We start from the raw sequence: 15,766 nt of genomic DNA, 5'->3' as shown, positions 1-15,766 counted from the left end.
ATGTGTTGGAGACTGATAACAATGTTCCTGCCAGGGAAAAAGATAGAGCCTACAGTTTCCACTGCTGAAATAGCTTATGCCTGTTAAAACTGAGTTTTGGCACCTGAGGAAAAAATTGACAGTTAAGCTTCTTTAGTTTCCCATTGCATGTGCTGCCATGACACAGCAGAACATAAGGAGGTAAAATGATGAGGGAGGGATGATGAATGGCCAAGGTAAATAGGCCACAGAACAGTAAAGCAGCATATTAGGGGAAGCATAGCCTAATCACATCATTGTGCTTTTGGCAGAAGCTAAGTATGTCATTCTAGTGTCCCTCTACCTGCCAGATAGCTATGAAACAGTTGTCCTGTTAGGTAGATGGGATGGTTGGGGCTTAGTCTCATTTGGTCCTGTTTTCTGTCTGTGGGATTCCTACCAGTTCTAGAAGCTGAAAGGTAAATAGTGAATGAACTGAAGCACAGTGTGGCAGAACAAAACCTGTGATTCCTGGAACTTGCATGCTAGGTTCTCAGTTAGTTTATATTTAACATTTTTTGATTTTATTTTTCTAATATGTCACAAGCAATCATAATGTGGTTAGGTAATGAAAGGATTATAACCTTCCTTAAGTAGTTCAAGCTTTTGCTTCCACTTGAGTATAGGAAAGCTATATTTAGTAATAATTATTTTAACCTCAGGTTTAGAAGTCCTTTTCAAAAGGTTTAAACTGCAGATACAAATTAAGTTAAGTTTTATGTGTTACTTTTCAGGGTAAATAGCTGCTTGGCATGGGTAGATATGGTTGCTCTGGGTATCCTCAGGATGACTTGTTTTTTAACTTCTCTAAGCACCTAATTTTTCTTTTGGTGGTTTCCTTTTGGACCTTTGTCTTGTTTTCCTAATAACAGTGATCATATTTCTCTACATCTATTCAAATCTGGATTTTGTTTTTTTGGTTAATTACCATGTTACACTGTATTCCAGTTGACAAATCAGTGGAGCATTCTGTAATTTTTCAGTTTATCTTTACTGTGCCAGCTTATGTTTGCTCATGCTTTTCTTACTTAATTGCTGCTTTTTCTGAAGCACTTTGAAGAACGTGCTTTACTGTAGGATTGTACTGATAAGTATTATCCACTGTGAAAAATGTGCTTGCTGCTAATGCTAAATCATTTTTGTCTGTCTCGGAACGCTATCTTTAAAAGAATTTTTTTGGAAGCTTTGTCAAAAGCATTTAAAAGAACATGAGATACTTCCTTTGTATATGTGCTCATTGATTTGTTTGGAACACTCCAGTATAAAAGTGAGGAATAACTGTGTATGAAAGGAGGAAGGAGCCTATTTTGATAAGCTATCATTAACGTACAACTTATGTTGAATGGTTGGAAAGATGCTTTAACTGTGAGAATAATGGCCTGACCTTTTTCTTCTAGAAATGGTTGAATCAATGAAGAAAGTGGCTGGAATGGATGTGGAGTTGACAGTGGAAGAAAGAAACCTGCTTTCTGTTGCATATAAAAATGTGATTGGAGCCAGAAGAGCTTCTTGGAGAATAATCAGCAGCATTGAACAGAAAGAAGAAAACAAAGGTGGAGAAGATAAATTAAAAATGATTCGGGAATATCGGCAAATGGTAAGATGTAGTTGGTGTTATGGCATAATACCTTTTAGTTAAGGTCCAGTTTTGTTCCCCTTGCCATGAATTGCTCTGGTAGTCTGGATTGTCTGCAGTGTGGTGACTTGTAATAAGGTGATGGTCTTGAAAAGATGAAGTTTGTTCCTTGTCTTGATGAAGAGGAGAGATTGAGTGTATAGACACTGAAAAGGGCAGTAGCCTCAAAGGAGAAGGGGAGGGCTTTTCCTTCAGTGCATCTGTATATCTGCTAAGTATTTGAACTGTGCTGGCACTTTGTATGCACTCAGGAGGCCTTATTCTTTCCCCTCCAACCTGACTTAGCCCAAGCAACTTTTTTTTTAAAAAAATGAACTATATCAAAGGAGGTGTTTGGCTGTTAAGTTTCTACTTCTTAGGAAAGTTGCTTTGGATCATACAGATTTTGACACTTAGTGCCATTGCAGTACTCTGTCCTACGGAGTTTGAAATGCCATTGGGGAAGGATCTTCAGTGTTGTTCATGGCGTAAAGTCAGGCAGTATAAAGCCAAATGGCCACTTTCTTTGACTCCTTTACCTTGTCTTTTATCACTGATAGTTGCATTTTGTGTAAATTGGCCTTGTTTTATACTCTTCCCCCAGATGAAAACTTTGCAGGAGTTGGTGTAAACTAAATGCTTAGCAGTTGGGTGACAGTGAAAAATAGTTGCCTGGTTAGTCTTGTACAACTGAACCGACAGGCCTGTTACTAGCTCAGACAGCTATGCCCATGTTGAAATGAGTGCTGTGATAATATGGCTTCTCTGACAGCATCTCGTTCTTAAAAATGTAGATTTTAAATATTTCTTGTTTGTTTGTTCCTAAGCTGGTCAATTATACTGTTAGCAGTTAAAGCAATCAATTTAAGATAAAGCACTCCATGTTCTGGGGGATGCTGAGATGTCATGGTCATCTCAACTGTGAAATCTGCATGTGTAATAACCTCTGGGGCCTTGCTATTTTCTCTCTCTTGAGAGAGGGAGAAATTGATCCACATAACTTCATGCTGAGTCTAGTTGGTCTGTGCAACTTTACCTAAAATGGAGAACTTGGAGCAAGCTTTGATTTTCATCTGTAAGGGCTAATGAAACCTTCAGCTATTAGAACAGTGAGCTGTTGTTTTCTCCCTCCTCCCCTTCCTTAAGTGATGGTTTAGCACAGAGCAGGCTTGCTCCCATACTATTTAAATCCCACACATTTCTGTAGAGACTTAATCTCCATTATTTGATGACAAGTGCCTCCACATGGTTCAGATCTTCACTTCCAGAGAAACAGTGGAGTCTATTCTATCACCTGGCACTGATTCATATACCACCAATGGAAATTATGTTGGCTTGGAAATCTTTTCTCAGGAATGGCTCTGGACTGCTTTCTGTTGACTCACAGGGTTTCTGTTGCTCCATGGAATTGTTAAAGTTGTGAGTTTCTAATTTTATGCTGGCATGCTGATGGGATGAGGCTCTGCCAGTTACATGCAGTCCCAAATACCATTTCTTGATGGTTCTAACAGAACATATAAAATAGGACAATAGCTATCTGATGGCTGTTTAAATTTGTCTTACACTGTGTGCTTCTAGGTTTTTTTGCACAACGTTTTGTGGGTGGTTACTATCTTCTGCCAAAGATCCTTTAAATAGTCAAAAGGCTTTTTTCTTGTTTTTGAAGGGAGTGTAAAAAAGGCATTGGTCTGCATCTCTCTTTGTAAAGAGACTAAGTACCATGCAGAACAGACTAGTGTGCAAGAATTACATGTGTGTAGTCCTTGAAGTATCTATCGAGGGGCTGTGTGAAGTGGTGCCATGCCAACTGTATCTTCAGCTGTTAAATCCTTAAGTAGCTATCACTTGCTTCAGGTGGAAGGGTGTTGTGGAGAACTGTGGTGTAGTTCTGTACTGAAGAAAGACTAGCTGTCCCCCCTCAACTGTAGCCTGAGTTTCCCAAGAGGCTTCTATGTATCATTTGTTGCTGAAGACCAGACCCTCTTTGTAACTACCAGGAGACTTAAAATGAGTTAGCATCTGCTATAAGGAGAATGTTAATGGGTTTGCCAAGATGGCATGGGAGCAGTAAGGGCCTGAAGAATGTATTGCAAAGGCTTGGATGACGATGCTCATTGTTGCTGCTGGAACAGTAGCACAGCTGCTCTGTTGTCATGGTCAGGGCTTCTCCGAAGAGAGAAGGTCCAGTGCAGGTTCAGCAGAGTTATGGTTATTACACTTACCAACAAATACCCACTGTTGTAGCATTTTTCAGACTAAATTTAGTGGTGTTTGGAGACCCTTCCTAGGCTTGAAGGGCTCTGAAGAAAAAATCAAAACTAAAACACTTGTCTGGGAACTGACAGGCCAAGTTTAAAGCATTGGGGAGTGGAAGGAACCAGCATCTCTAGAAAAACAAATCTCACCAACAGAACCAGGTGTGACCTTGCTCAGCCATAGAGTAATGCTTGAGTTGAAGTAGAATGTGTAGTTTGTGTGAAAGCAATTATTTGATAAGTTTGGTCTACATTAGTACTGATAATAATTTAGCACATGGCTCTTAAAAATGTTTGGAGTTTGAGCTACGAGCCAGTGTGACTTGGGGCAGAACTCAAGGGATGATGGTGGTGCCACAGTAGGGCCAGGCTGGTTTTGTCTGAGGCATACGCTAGGCAATACTCAGATGATGGAAGCTACAGCACCGTGCCTTTACCCAAGCTACTTAAGATGAATGTAGCAAAACGCATACATAGCCATGGGGAAAAATGTTACTTACTTGCTTCCTTTGTAGACTTTGCTGCTTTTCTGGGCCCTGTGGCGATTTGGATACACAGAAGTAGAGCCCTAGGCTTTCTCATCTGACTGCATCTCTGTCGATGAGAAGGCAGTGAGGCTTGTTGTCTTCGTCCTTGAGAGGATGAAGTGATGTATGTCTGCACATAATGCAGTTCACTTCCTTGTGGTAAAACCAAATCCCTTCTCTAATAGCATAGGACAAGTATTCACCTTCCTCTGACTGGTATGTGTTTGTGGCGTATGAGACACTGTGTTTCTGAGTGCTCTGACTTACAGCCTGGGTTGTATTCTGGGGTAGCTACAAAGCTCTCTTCTTCTTCCCATCTTCTTAGAAAGGTTAGGCTATGAATTTGTGTAAATGTGGGTGGTCTGTGTGTTTGTTTTGGCAGGGGTGGGAGGGAGGTAGGTTACAGGCTTTAGCAACTGTTTCCTACTGTTCTAGTTTCATGTTGCATCTCAGTTGTGAGATGCAGCTATTTTGGGGGCTACATATTAAAACAGGTCAAAGAACTAGTACAGGCTACCCTTCCCCTCATTGCTTCTAATAAGTTTCCTTATTTAGATCAGCAGGTGGTTTACAAGCTTTTGTATCTGCAGAGCTAAGAACACAGTCTGGAATCTGATTAAGCCAGCACTACCACTCCAATAAAAGAGAGGCAGGGTGGATTGTGGGGGCTTCTGTGCACCCATTGGGTTGAGCAGTCTTTCTGTGCTGGGCAGAGCCTGTGGTACCATATGTCATATTTGGAGCTGGAATGGTGATAGACCCTAAACCTGCCTTTTTGAGTTCTCTGAACAGGCTTAGTGTGGGCTCTTGTGCTGGTTTGCTGCTTTGCAGAGCTCATTGAGCCACTCTATGAAAGGGATCTGTTGTAGACAAAGAGCTTTTAGGGTTTTATTGTGGGGTTTTTGTTCTGTTCTTAATCAACTTGATTTGTATTAAATCTTTTTAAACTAAGCTTGGTCAGGACATTTACGTTGCCCTGGGCAGCAGCTGATCTGTGATAACTTGTGTGACTGATCCTTTAAGCAAAGCTGAAAAAGGTCTGTCTGAGATAAAATAGAAGTTTGTACGTGTATGGTTATTTAACAAAAGAGCATTAGAAACTGATTTAATTCTTTGCAGTTTTGCTGAAGATCTCTGCAAAAGAAGTCATTGAAAAAGAGGATCAAGAGGAAAGAAGTTTGCAGGAACTGACTGCTGGCCAAAGGTTTTATAGCTTTTGTAGCCCAAGAATACATGAAGTAGATTCTTCTCAAGTGACCATATTTCAGCAACTTCCTTAAGCATTTGTCACATAACTTTAAGTACAGCATCTAACTCTTCCTCTGAATGTTAGGGCATTCTGACATTGTTTGTACATGAAATTTGATGTCGATTAATTTCTCTAAAGGAACTCTTGCAAATCTGTTAAATCATATTGTACAAATTGGTATGTGTATGTATGTGCCAGTTCAAGATTATTTTGGATCTATAATTTTAACAGCTTTTGAGGACAGATGTTGTCGTTACAGAACCCTGATAGTTTGGAAGCTACATGGTGATAAAAATACTGCGTGGCAAGAAAAATTCTTAAAGAAACAAGGAAAGAAAATTGCATGGGTGGGAGGATAGGAAGGGATAGTAGACTAAGTGGGGCTGCTCTTGTGATCCAAGATATGCAGTTTCTGGTAGTTGTTGAACCTGATGTGGATGCCTCTGCTTGAAAACCTCGACTTTATCGTACATAAAAGTAGCTTGAGCCAGAGTTGTCTTCAGCTGGAGCTATGAAAGTTACTGTGAAATCGTGAAAGAGCAACAGTAGGTTACAGTCTGCACTTAACCAACCATTCCTACTGTGAATGACATGGGATGCTCAGAGCAAGTCTGGTTTTGGCAATGGTGATGTCAGAAGACAGTTTTTAGCTTTTATGATATGCTTAGTTTCTTTGCTTTCAGGTGTAAAGCTTTGTGATAAAATCTAAATCTAAATCATAGACCTTGCTTTCTATTTAAATTAAAAAAAAGGTGATGTGACCATGTATTCAGCTTTGGCTATTGAAGTCCACTCTAAATAAGGCTTTATATATTGTTTTTCTTTGGCACAGATCTCACTTAGTATTGATGATTTCTGCTTTTTCTCTGAGTTGCTGTGCTTTGCCTTTTTCATCTGCTTCTGAAGTCTGTACCTTCTGGAGTTTGTTTTCCTCTTGTAGCTGACCTCTTTGTTTGGTACATCTTTGTTCTGTTCTGATACTGTGTGATTTTTGTGTTATGGCTCTTCTGTTAGAGCTTTGCCTCCCAGGTAGTCACTAGAAGATTGTTCTGAAGGTGCTATTTAACTCTGGGGTGTAATGGAGTCTAGCTGATTTGTATAGTTGCAGTCAAATTGTCCCCTTCACCACTGCCAGTTTTAGGGCAGCTTTCCAGGATCAAAAATGTAAGGAATTAGGAGTTGTGTAAACCTTGCAGTAAGGAATTGCATCCTGAGTGCATACTGCACATAGTGCAACTGTCTAGCAAGATGTCTTCAAAGGAATCCATAATTCCATTATTCAGTTATGTATTTCATCATACATCACATCTTGCCTGTTTTGTGTGCCATGCAGAACTGTTATGCTTAATGCACCTGTGGAGCAGCTGAATTTTTTTTCCTTCTGTCCTTCTCTTTGGATTTATATGAGGTTGTCTATTTGATATTGGGATATTTTTGAAATAGCTCTTAGTCTTACATGCTAACCTTGCATCCTCTTTTCATGTTGGGTTTGTTCTTTTTAATAGGTTGAGACTGAACTGAAGTTAATCTGTTGTGACATTCTGGATGTACTGGACAAACACCTCATTCCAGCAGCTAACACTGGCGAGTCCAAGGTTTTCTATTACAAAATGTAAGTATTCTCTCATGAGGCAGGGACATCTTACTGTATTTGAACTAGAGAAAGAAATATAGTAGCTATACATATGTCTTCTGCCTATTCAACCACAGTAGCTTCTTCTAGAAAGAGGGCAGTTCAGTCATGTCTAACCAATATCTCTTTTTGGCTGCCTTTGTGTTAGTGTCCTTATCATGTGGTTGCAGATAGAGTTGTTTTGGAATAAGTTCATGAGAACTTTACATAAGCTGTTATGCAGCTCTTGTATTTAAGAAACAACAATTTTCTTTAATTGAGCTAATAATGTAGAAATCACATTTCCTGCTTCAGTGTTTTCTTGAATGAGCTGTACATACCTTGCAAGGAAAAGAAAATGATGTAGACAGATAACTGTCACCTAGTGTCAGCTTCAAAATTGCATTATGAAATGAAACTTGGCCTTGGAGTATGTTGCTGTTGTCACTAGTTTGCATATTTTGTACTTCCTGATGTATAGTTCATATCTGGAAATGATCAGTGTTTTAGCCTGTAGTTGAATTATCTCTGTCCTTCAGATCAGAAACTTGTCTAGTTCGGATGAGATGCAGTTGTACAGAGACACAGTTTGTTAATGGAGGCTGTTCTTCATGTATTAATGCAAGAAAATAAGTGAACTGAAACTTTTTCCTGCCTGATGGTTTAAAATTCCCTGACAGTAATTCAGCAGCGGTGTCCTTTGTTGAACATATAAACATCAGTTTTCAGAACTAAGCTTTTGATTTAGTGGCTGGTAGGGAAATAAGGGCTACTGACTTTGTACTGTTTCTGTTTTCAGGAAGGGGGACTACCATAGGTATCTGGCTGAGTTTGCCACAGGAAATGACAGGAAGGAGGCTGCAGAGAATAGCTTGGTGGCTTATAAAGCTGCTAGTGATATTGCAATGACAGAACTCCCTCCAACACATCCTATCCGCCTAGGACTTGCGCTCAACTTCTCTGTATTCTACTATGAAATTCTTAATTCTCCTGATCGTGCCTGCAGGTAGGTAGTGACTAAGAAGATGGGGAAATTTTATGTGAATACCAGACAAGCCAGAAATGGTTACTACTTAGGTAGCTGCTTTTCCTCAACAGGAACACTGGACTTGTTTTCTTCCTGCTGTAGTTGATGACTTGCTCCATTTGAAGTCAATCAATTGGAACTGTTTTCACCTTTGTCATTTTCTTTTGAGCCCAGATTTGTTTGTTTATTTGGGAATACATGTATGAGAAGCAGAATAGTGATAACCTTGCATTGGTAACTCGTGGCAGTTTAACGGCTTGCTATGTTCACTCTGTGCATGCCCTTATCCTGCAAAAAGCGTGATGTTATTTAACTTGCTTCTCTTGCTGTTGGCTATTATACAGGGTAATAGGGATCACATTACTAATTTCTGTGAGCTCTGAGCATGTATAGAATGACAATAGCTCATCTATCTGTAGGGGCTCATCTCATATGAGCAAAAAGTGATGGTCAAAGCAAATGCCTCTTCTATTCCTGTCATTGCAGGTTATGTAATACACTTCCTTTTTAAGCTTTTAGTAAACCTTGATCAGTTGAACCACAAGATGTAGAAATGTTCAATAAAACCAATATTCTTGGGTTAAAAGATTCTTAAGTACACAGTGTGACTGATTTTGAGGATGAGAGATACTTGAATGAACATCTAAACACTTAATACAGAAATTTGTTATGGAAGCTGTGGATGTCATGCAGCTAAACTAGAAGTGTTCTGAGGCAGAGGTTTAACTTGTGTGCTTCTGGATTTTGTTTAGCAACGTATGTTAAATCTGATTTATTCTGTGCTTATAGGTTGGCAAAAGCAGCTTTCGATGATGCTATTGCAGAACTGGATACACTGAGTGAAGAAAGCTATAAGGACTCTACACTTATCATGCAGTTGTTACGTGATAATCTGACACTATGGACTTCAGACATGCAGGGTGATGGTAAGTAAACTTTTCTAAAATGTTGCTGTCCCCTGATCTCTGCCCGAAAAATGGAGCGTGGAAATGTAGATTGGGTTGGTGTGTTACTCCTGTCTTTCCTAATTAATTGACCCTACTGAACTCTTGTCCTTTCTTAACACTGGATGAATTGATGAGGTGATACTAGTTTCTTTTGAGAAGCTTTTCAGTTCTCACTTGAAGGAAGGAGGTGTGGAATTGGTAACAACTTTTTTCTCCCTACCTGGCTGTTTAGGTATCTATTTTAAAAGCAGTGACTTAAATTAATTTAGCTTTTCCTTTTACGGCTTGTCATGTTCATCAACAGTTGTCCTTCCGACCAGATGTGAATTTCCAGTGCAGGAGTATTGCAAATGGTCTAGTTCGTATTTTTCTTGGCATTTTAGTGGAAGATTTACTGCTATCGTACTAATCACTTCACCTTACAGCCCTTTCTGTATCTTTTATGAAGAATTGAGTACAAAGAGAAGAGGAAAAGGGTTTTTTTAAAATACTTTGTTATCAGAAGAAAAAAAGCGCTTGTGGAAATATAATTTACTATTTTGAGATATCTGCAGTACTTTAATAGTCCCAAAAATGCTAGGTTGTGACTTGTGAAGAGGGCTTTTGCCAGAGCAAATACAAAATACATCCTCTGGCAGTACCAGAGGGTGGGACATGGCTTGCTTCTGTTTACTAACATCTGATAGATATTTAAATTTTTAAGTGTTGTTTTGGCATACTGAATGGACTTTTTCCTGTTACACTTTCACGTACAATGCTAAGTATGAATTTACTCCATTTTTTTTTTTTGAGTTATGCCTTCTGTTTCACTGATTATTGGTAGTGAATTCAAGATAATTTCTATCTAGAAAGATTAAACTCATGTCTCTCCAGGACATAATTGTAGAAGCCTACAAGTGGAAAGAGCTGAATTCCTTTACTTTTAACTTGTGGGAGGGGAGAAAAAGTCAGTCCTGTTTAAAGTATGTTAGGTGCTTAGAAATGCATGGAGGTTGGAAACCACATCGCTGCTTAACTGCAGATAAATGTGTTGTAAATTTTATTGTAAGATGTTACTCGAAGCATGGCAATCACCATATAGCATTACTTTGGAGTACTTTGTTGGTCTAGTGTCCCATCTGAAAGCAATTGTAGAATCCCTTAACTTTCTGCTGACTACCTAGTTTTGTGTAGGATTGATGGGTTTGTTTCGAAGAGGTATTGTTACTTGATAGCTTCTAGCTCTTTGCAGAGATAATGAGTATTGTATGTTGCAGGTCATGTTTTACCCCTATTTATCTGGGCTTTTGACAGAACTGGGAAAACTAAATGTGTGGGGTTACCCTACCTCCTAATGCTTGAGTCTCTTGCAAGGGACACACCTTGCTTTCAGAGATGTAAGATTGCCTCATGGTGCAGAAGCATGTGTACGTATCCTGGATGGATCTGTACAGACTCTGCTCTAAATACTGCAGGTATTAGATGTCTTCCTTGCCATGATTAGGCATTGGAAAAAGAAATTTGTTCCCAGTTCCCACAGTTAAGACCTTTTTTTTAATGGAGCCAAATATCCTGGTGCTCTGGGAATGCTGTGGAAGCCATTTTGGTGAAGTAACAAGGCTGGATTGCTGTTGCAAGATAGTAGCATTAGAACATCTTCCAAAAGCTATCTTTATTTGCATGCAAGCTGACTATTGTGTCTCATGTATCTTGTATATTGTAGAAGTTCAACAAGATTATTTACAGAGGCTCTTTCTATTTATTTTTGGCATAATCTAGATTCAATTTTTGTACTTCATAATTAGCTCCATAGCATAGAAAACACTTACTTTTGTTCTTCCCGAAATATTTCAGATTATCCTAGTTACAGTTTATGATGCATGCCTGAAAGATAATGATTACAAAACTTAAAATACTGCAGAACTATGTAAAATCATGGTGCAGTTCTTCAGGTCCACAAAAAATACAGTGTTCATGCATAATGTTTAGACAAAGGTGTTTTTCCCATTTCCTCATACTATGCTAATATGCTGATGCATTTAAAACTGTTACTTCCAGAACTCTGTATTTCCAAAATGGGTAGAGTCTTTGAAGATTGATGAAGTTAGCAGTGGCACTCAAAAAGATCATCCCAATTACCAGTTTCCTAAGGGGTAGGGCAGACTTGAAAAAGGCTTGTTCTTCTGCATTAAGTTTTTGCCTGTTTTGGTTTCAGTTGTGTAGGTTGTAGGGAATGACTTTCTAAGATCAGGTGTTACTCAGCTGGCTGTACTTTTCATCTCATTTACTGTATCTTTTAACCATGTCATAGATAAGCTGTTTAGTTTATTTTCATGCTTGTAATGTCGTCTTCATGATTCCTGTTTTCCCCTTCTTTCCCGCTGTATAGATTCCTAAAGGAAAGTCCAACTGTTCATTTCCTAAAAACTCTACTTTGTAAGTCTTTGTCATGGCTGAATGAACTTTCCAGTGTCAGTTTTCTTCCGATCACTAATTGTGCTTGCCTCTCTCACTCTCTTGCTGCTGATAAATTGCTTGTATTTTTGACTCCATTCCAGGGCTAAGTCATGTTCTACTGATTTGTGACCTGTTACCTCAGCCCAGGTCCAATATGCTTGACTAAGATCCAGTCACTTACATGTTTGGGAATTGAGCTGCATACGTGGATGGATATTAAGAATATTTGGGCATGAAAAGTACTTTCACAGTCGCCTGTTACGGGAATAATTGCTTAAGTGTGTTGGCTAGAGCATGCTCAGATCTTGTTTTAATCATCTTCCTGGGTTAGGGCCTCTGCTTTCCTCTCAAATGATCTGTTACGTAATTTTAAATGTAAATTTTATTGTTGTTGAATGTCAGATGTCTTGTGTTCCTAGGCCACCTCTTCCAAAATCTACCTTGTATTGTACCTGGTGATAATTCTGCATCTGGACATGCTCTGAGCAGGCGTTCTGATTATATGCTGAAAGTCATTAGTCTCATTTGATTGGATTTTATTGCAAATTAATCTTTTGAATGGTCAGTCATTGTTTATTGCCCTTGAGAGTACCATCTCACATGGTTAAGCATAATTATAAAGAAAACAAGTTCAAGTTTCTCTTATCAATTAACTTAATCGTGCATGTGCTATGGCACTAGCTGAAGTGTGTTTAACCTTCTTCCTGTTGCAGTAGAAATCAGGCAGAGACATGCAGAAGGCACTGCATGTGTCTCACCCGGGGCGGCTGCAGCATAACCAAACACTTGCTGCAAGAGTCGTCTTGATGGACAGACAGACTTTGGTTCTACTGCATGTCGCAGCCTGGTTGAATAGGTCCAAGCTGGCCATTTTTCAAGAGAAATTAATTTCCATGAGATGTTTCCCTTTAATAACCTCAAGCCTAGGGTTTGTTGTCATGTTGGACTTGAAAATATTTTCCATGCTGCTTTTGGTACCTTTAATAATAAATGCTGTCGGTGTCACTTTATAAAATTTACTGCAGACCTTTGCTGTTGTTGAGACTTGAGTGGACTTGGGCAGAGAAGAGTTTTAATTTCTAAAAACTGTTTTGGTCTCATTTCTATAGCTTGGTGTCCTTAGTGTGCTCTGGAGTAGAGATGAGGGTTTTGGGAAGGTATTTTCTCATGTAAGGATGTTGCTCTGCAGCCATTCTGATGACTTTTGTCTTGGCTGTTCATCTCCTGATCAACAGGGCTGATCCCATGCACAGTCTCAGTTTTCAGAAATGGTGGTTTGTTGTTTGTCCTTATGACAGAGTACGTCTTCTAATAGCCTGTGCTGCGGTTCTGTATGAAATGTGACGAGGTGATTATATGGCTTAATTTCCATGGAAACGCTTCACTCCTGAACTGGCTGTTATGAGTGTGTGTGTCATTTATGAAAGTGTGTGAGTGAGCGTGTGTACTTGCATGAAACTATTAATCTCTAGAGGCTTGTTAAGCCGTTCTGCATGTCTCATTTTTAAAAGTTAATGATTCCCTTACTTTTAAACACTTCCATAGGTGAAGAACAGAATAAAGAAGCGCTGCAGGATGTGGAAGATGAAAACCAGTGAGACACAAAGGCCAACAAGAGAACCCATCTCTGACCACCCTTCCCCTACCCCACAAAAACCCTCAGTGTCACTCTGAGAACCACCAAATCTGACTTTTACATTGGGTCTCAGAATTTAGGTTCCTGCCCTGTTGGGTTTCTTTATTTTTATTTTTTTTACACAGTTTAAAAGTTCTTAAAGGCAAGAGTGAATTTCTGTGGATTTTACTGGTGCCAGCTTTTAGGTTCTTTTAAGACACTAACAGGACTGCGTAAAAGCTTTTTCAGCATTACTGTATTGTCTCCTGCCCGATGGGGCGAGATTGCCATTAGAAGTGGATGTTACACCTGAAGGCCGCTAGACTTGTAGGGGAGAGATTTGTTATGGTGAGGTAGTGCGCATGTGGTGGCTTTTTTCTTTTTTTTTATAACTGTTTAAACTGAATTTTATACCAATGTTTAAACTTAATTGGGTGTTTAGCTTGAAGTTACAAGGTTGCATTGGGACATATATTATAGTGGTTTTACTGTATAAAAACAGAAGTTTCCAAACTGCTGAAATGTTGCTGAAAATGATGGTGCTGGTAACAGTTCAACAATCCGTGGCTGCTCATTCTTGCCTATTCTTTACTTTTCCTCAAAGCAGGTTAGCATTGAAGGTGGCATTGATAAGCCTGCATGCGTGTTCAATATTTTTTCTTTCTCCCTCCCCTTTCCCCATCTCCCTTCGCTCGCTCAACCTCTTTTGTTCAGTATGTGTAACTTGAAGCTAATTTGTACTACTGGATATCTGACTGGAGCCACAGATACAGAATCTGTATTGTTCTTACTGAAACACAGCATGGAATTAACATTAAACTTAAATAAAACAAACCTAAATTAAAAATGCCAAATATTACTATGAGTTTCTTTTTATATTTTAGTTATTTCAGCAAGAGTAACTTTGCATTGTTGCTTGTAATAGGAACATGTGGAGGGGGAGAGAAGTGACAGCATTGTTCTTCAGACATGAGATAAAGTAAGAAAGATCCCAGACTTGCGTGTAAGTAGTACAGCTGTGAGAGCAGCCCGCTTTGCATCAGGAGTAGTCAGAAGCAGCTCTTCCAAACCATTTATTCAGTCTTTTCCCTACCTGAACGCACAAAACCCCATCATCCAGTTGGTGCGTTCCCCCCAACTTGCCCTTAGAGCATTCCTCCTCCAGTCCAGCTGTGTGAATGGAGGGAAGGGAACCATGTTATCTTCATGTCCACCCTGCTTAACTGATGCCCTAGAAATCTCTTTCTAGGAATAATCTGCTCCTTGTAGTAGTTGGCATCAGGGTTACCCTCTGTGTAGACAGATTGGGCCTGAAGGAACCAAAGAGATGCAGCAAAAAACCCCACCCCATTACCCTCCCTCTCAATAAATGTGATGATACTGTTTGTACAACAAAGACGAAGTGTGGGTTTTTTTGTAAAAATTTATTGAGCGTAGTCTTGAAGAGGTTATATAATAGCGTATACAGCATTGTATAGCATATACACTCTAGCATATACAGTGGTATGGTGTGTATATATACTACAGTGTATACAGCATTCCAGGCCTGGGGCAGTGTTTGATAACTGCATAACGTCAGAAACCAATGAGGAGACCGAGCCGATCCTATGTGAGTGGCAACATGTTTGGTTATATTTTATTCAGGGCTTACTGTAACTGTTGTTGCTACTGCATCAGGCTAGAGGTGGAACGTGAAGGAAGTGTAAGGCAAGTAGAGTGCAGAACGCACTGTTTGAGGTCTGGAACTTGGAAATGGAAGCTGGAGCTGTGACAGGCAGTCAGCAGGTACTTGACACAGGGCTGTCCACCCTGTGGCCATTTGGGTTCTTGGTTAAATGCAGATGCTTAGGATTGACCTCTGTCACAGTCCGGGAGCAGTGAGCGTTGGGAACATGTACCCCTCCTAGCTGTGGGTTAGCACTGAAGAGACACTGCCTGCTCAGGAAGGTGCTTCCAGGCAAAGGAGCTGTTGGTCAGTAACGCCAGCAGTGCTGAACCAGCCCTCTCTTCCTCTTTAAGGCAGTACTGAGAGGCAGTTATGGCAACATTGTGGAGCTTTACTGTGGGAACTCAAACTTCCAGTTATCGCTAGCACAGGAGGAAAAGCTTTTTTTTCTGAAGGCGCTGCTCTGAGCGTGATGAGCTGTGTGGGGAGAAGGGGCAGTGGTGACTCCCAGACAGGTACAAGGTGGGAGGGGAAGCTCCTGTGCACATCTGTGGCCAAGGACTACAGGTTTCATTTCCAGCCTAGAGCAGCACAGAGAAGTAGTAACCTCTGTGGTTTGTATTACATTGTTTGGATGTGTGGATATGAAAAAGTTACTACAGTATAAAAATATCATCCTAGAGCAAGAAATGGGACAGGTGACTGACTTTAAAAAAAAAAAAAAAAGTCTCTGGATCCAGATAAGAAATTACATGATGGGTTTCTTAGGTTAATACCATATAATCATAAACTAAAACCA

The 15,766-nt window shown here is 39.8% G+C and overlaps 1 protein-coding gene across 1 annotated transcript; it reads left to right on the top strand.

The window, feature by feature from the left end:
* Positions 1 to 1,416: 1,416 nt before the first annotated feature.
* YWHAE (tyrosine 3-monooxygenase/tryptophan 5-monooxygenase activation protein epsilon) lies at positions 1,417 to 14,155 on the top strand. Its single transcript, XM_026861502.1, has 5 exons — positions 1,417 to 1,615; positions 7,170 to 7,276; positions 8,076 to 8,282; positions 9,093 to 9,229; positions 13,232 to 14,155. Exons 1-5 carry the CDS (start codon positions 1,418 to 1,420, stop codon positions 13,282 to 13,284), a joined length of 702 nt encoding a protein of 233 aa, XP_026717303.1. The 5' UTR covers position 1,417; the 3' UTR covers positions 13,285 to 14,155.
* The last annotated feature ends 1,611 nt before the right edge of the window (positions 14,156 to 15,766 follow it).

The sequence above is a fragment of the Athene cunicularia genome, assembly GCF_003259725.1.
Source record: "Athene cunicularia isolate RWA chromosome 19 unlocalized genomic scaffold, athCun1 chr19_part1, whole genome shotgun sequence".
Taxonomy (NCBI): domain Eukaryota; kingdom Metazoa; phylum Chordata; class Aves; order Strigiformes; family Strigidae; genus Athene; species Athene cunicularia.
The sequence above is the reverse complement of the archived record's forward strand: the minus strand, read 5'-3'. Positions and strand labels throughout refer to the sequence as shown.

What these genes read in the sequence shown, in the direction of transcription:
- YWHAE (XM_026861502.1), top strand. Translation starts at nt 1,418, where the DNA reads ATGGTTGAATCAATGAAGAAAGTGGCTGGAATGGATGTGGAGTTGACA. An exon ending in TCTCCTGATCGTGCCTGCAG is followed by an intron (nt 8,283 to 9,092) that starts GTAGGTAGTGAC and finishes CTGTGCTTATAG; the next exon opens with GTTGGCAAAAGCAGCTTTCG. An exon ending in TTCAGACATGCAGGGTGATG is followed by an intron (nt 9,230 to 13,231) that starts GTAAGTAAACTT and finishes ACACTTCCATAG; the next exon opens with GTGAAGAACAGAATAAAGAA.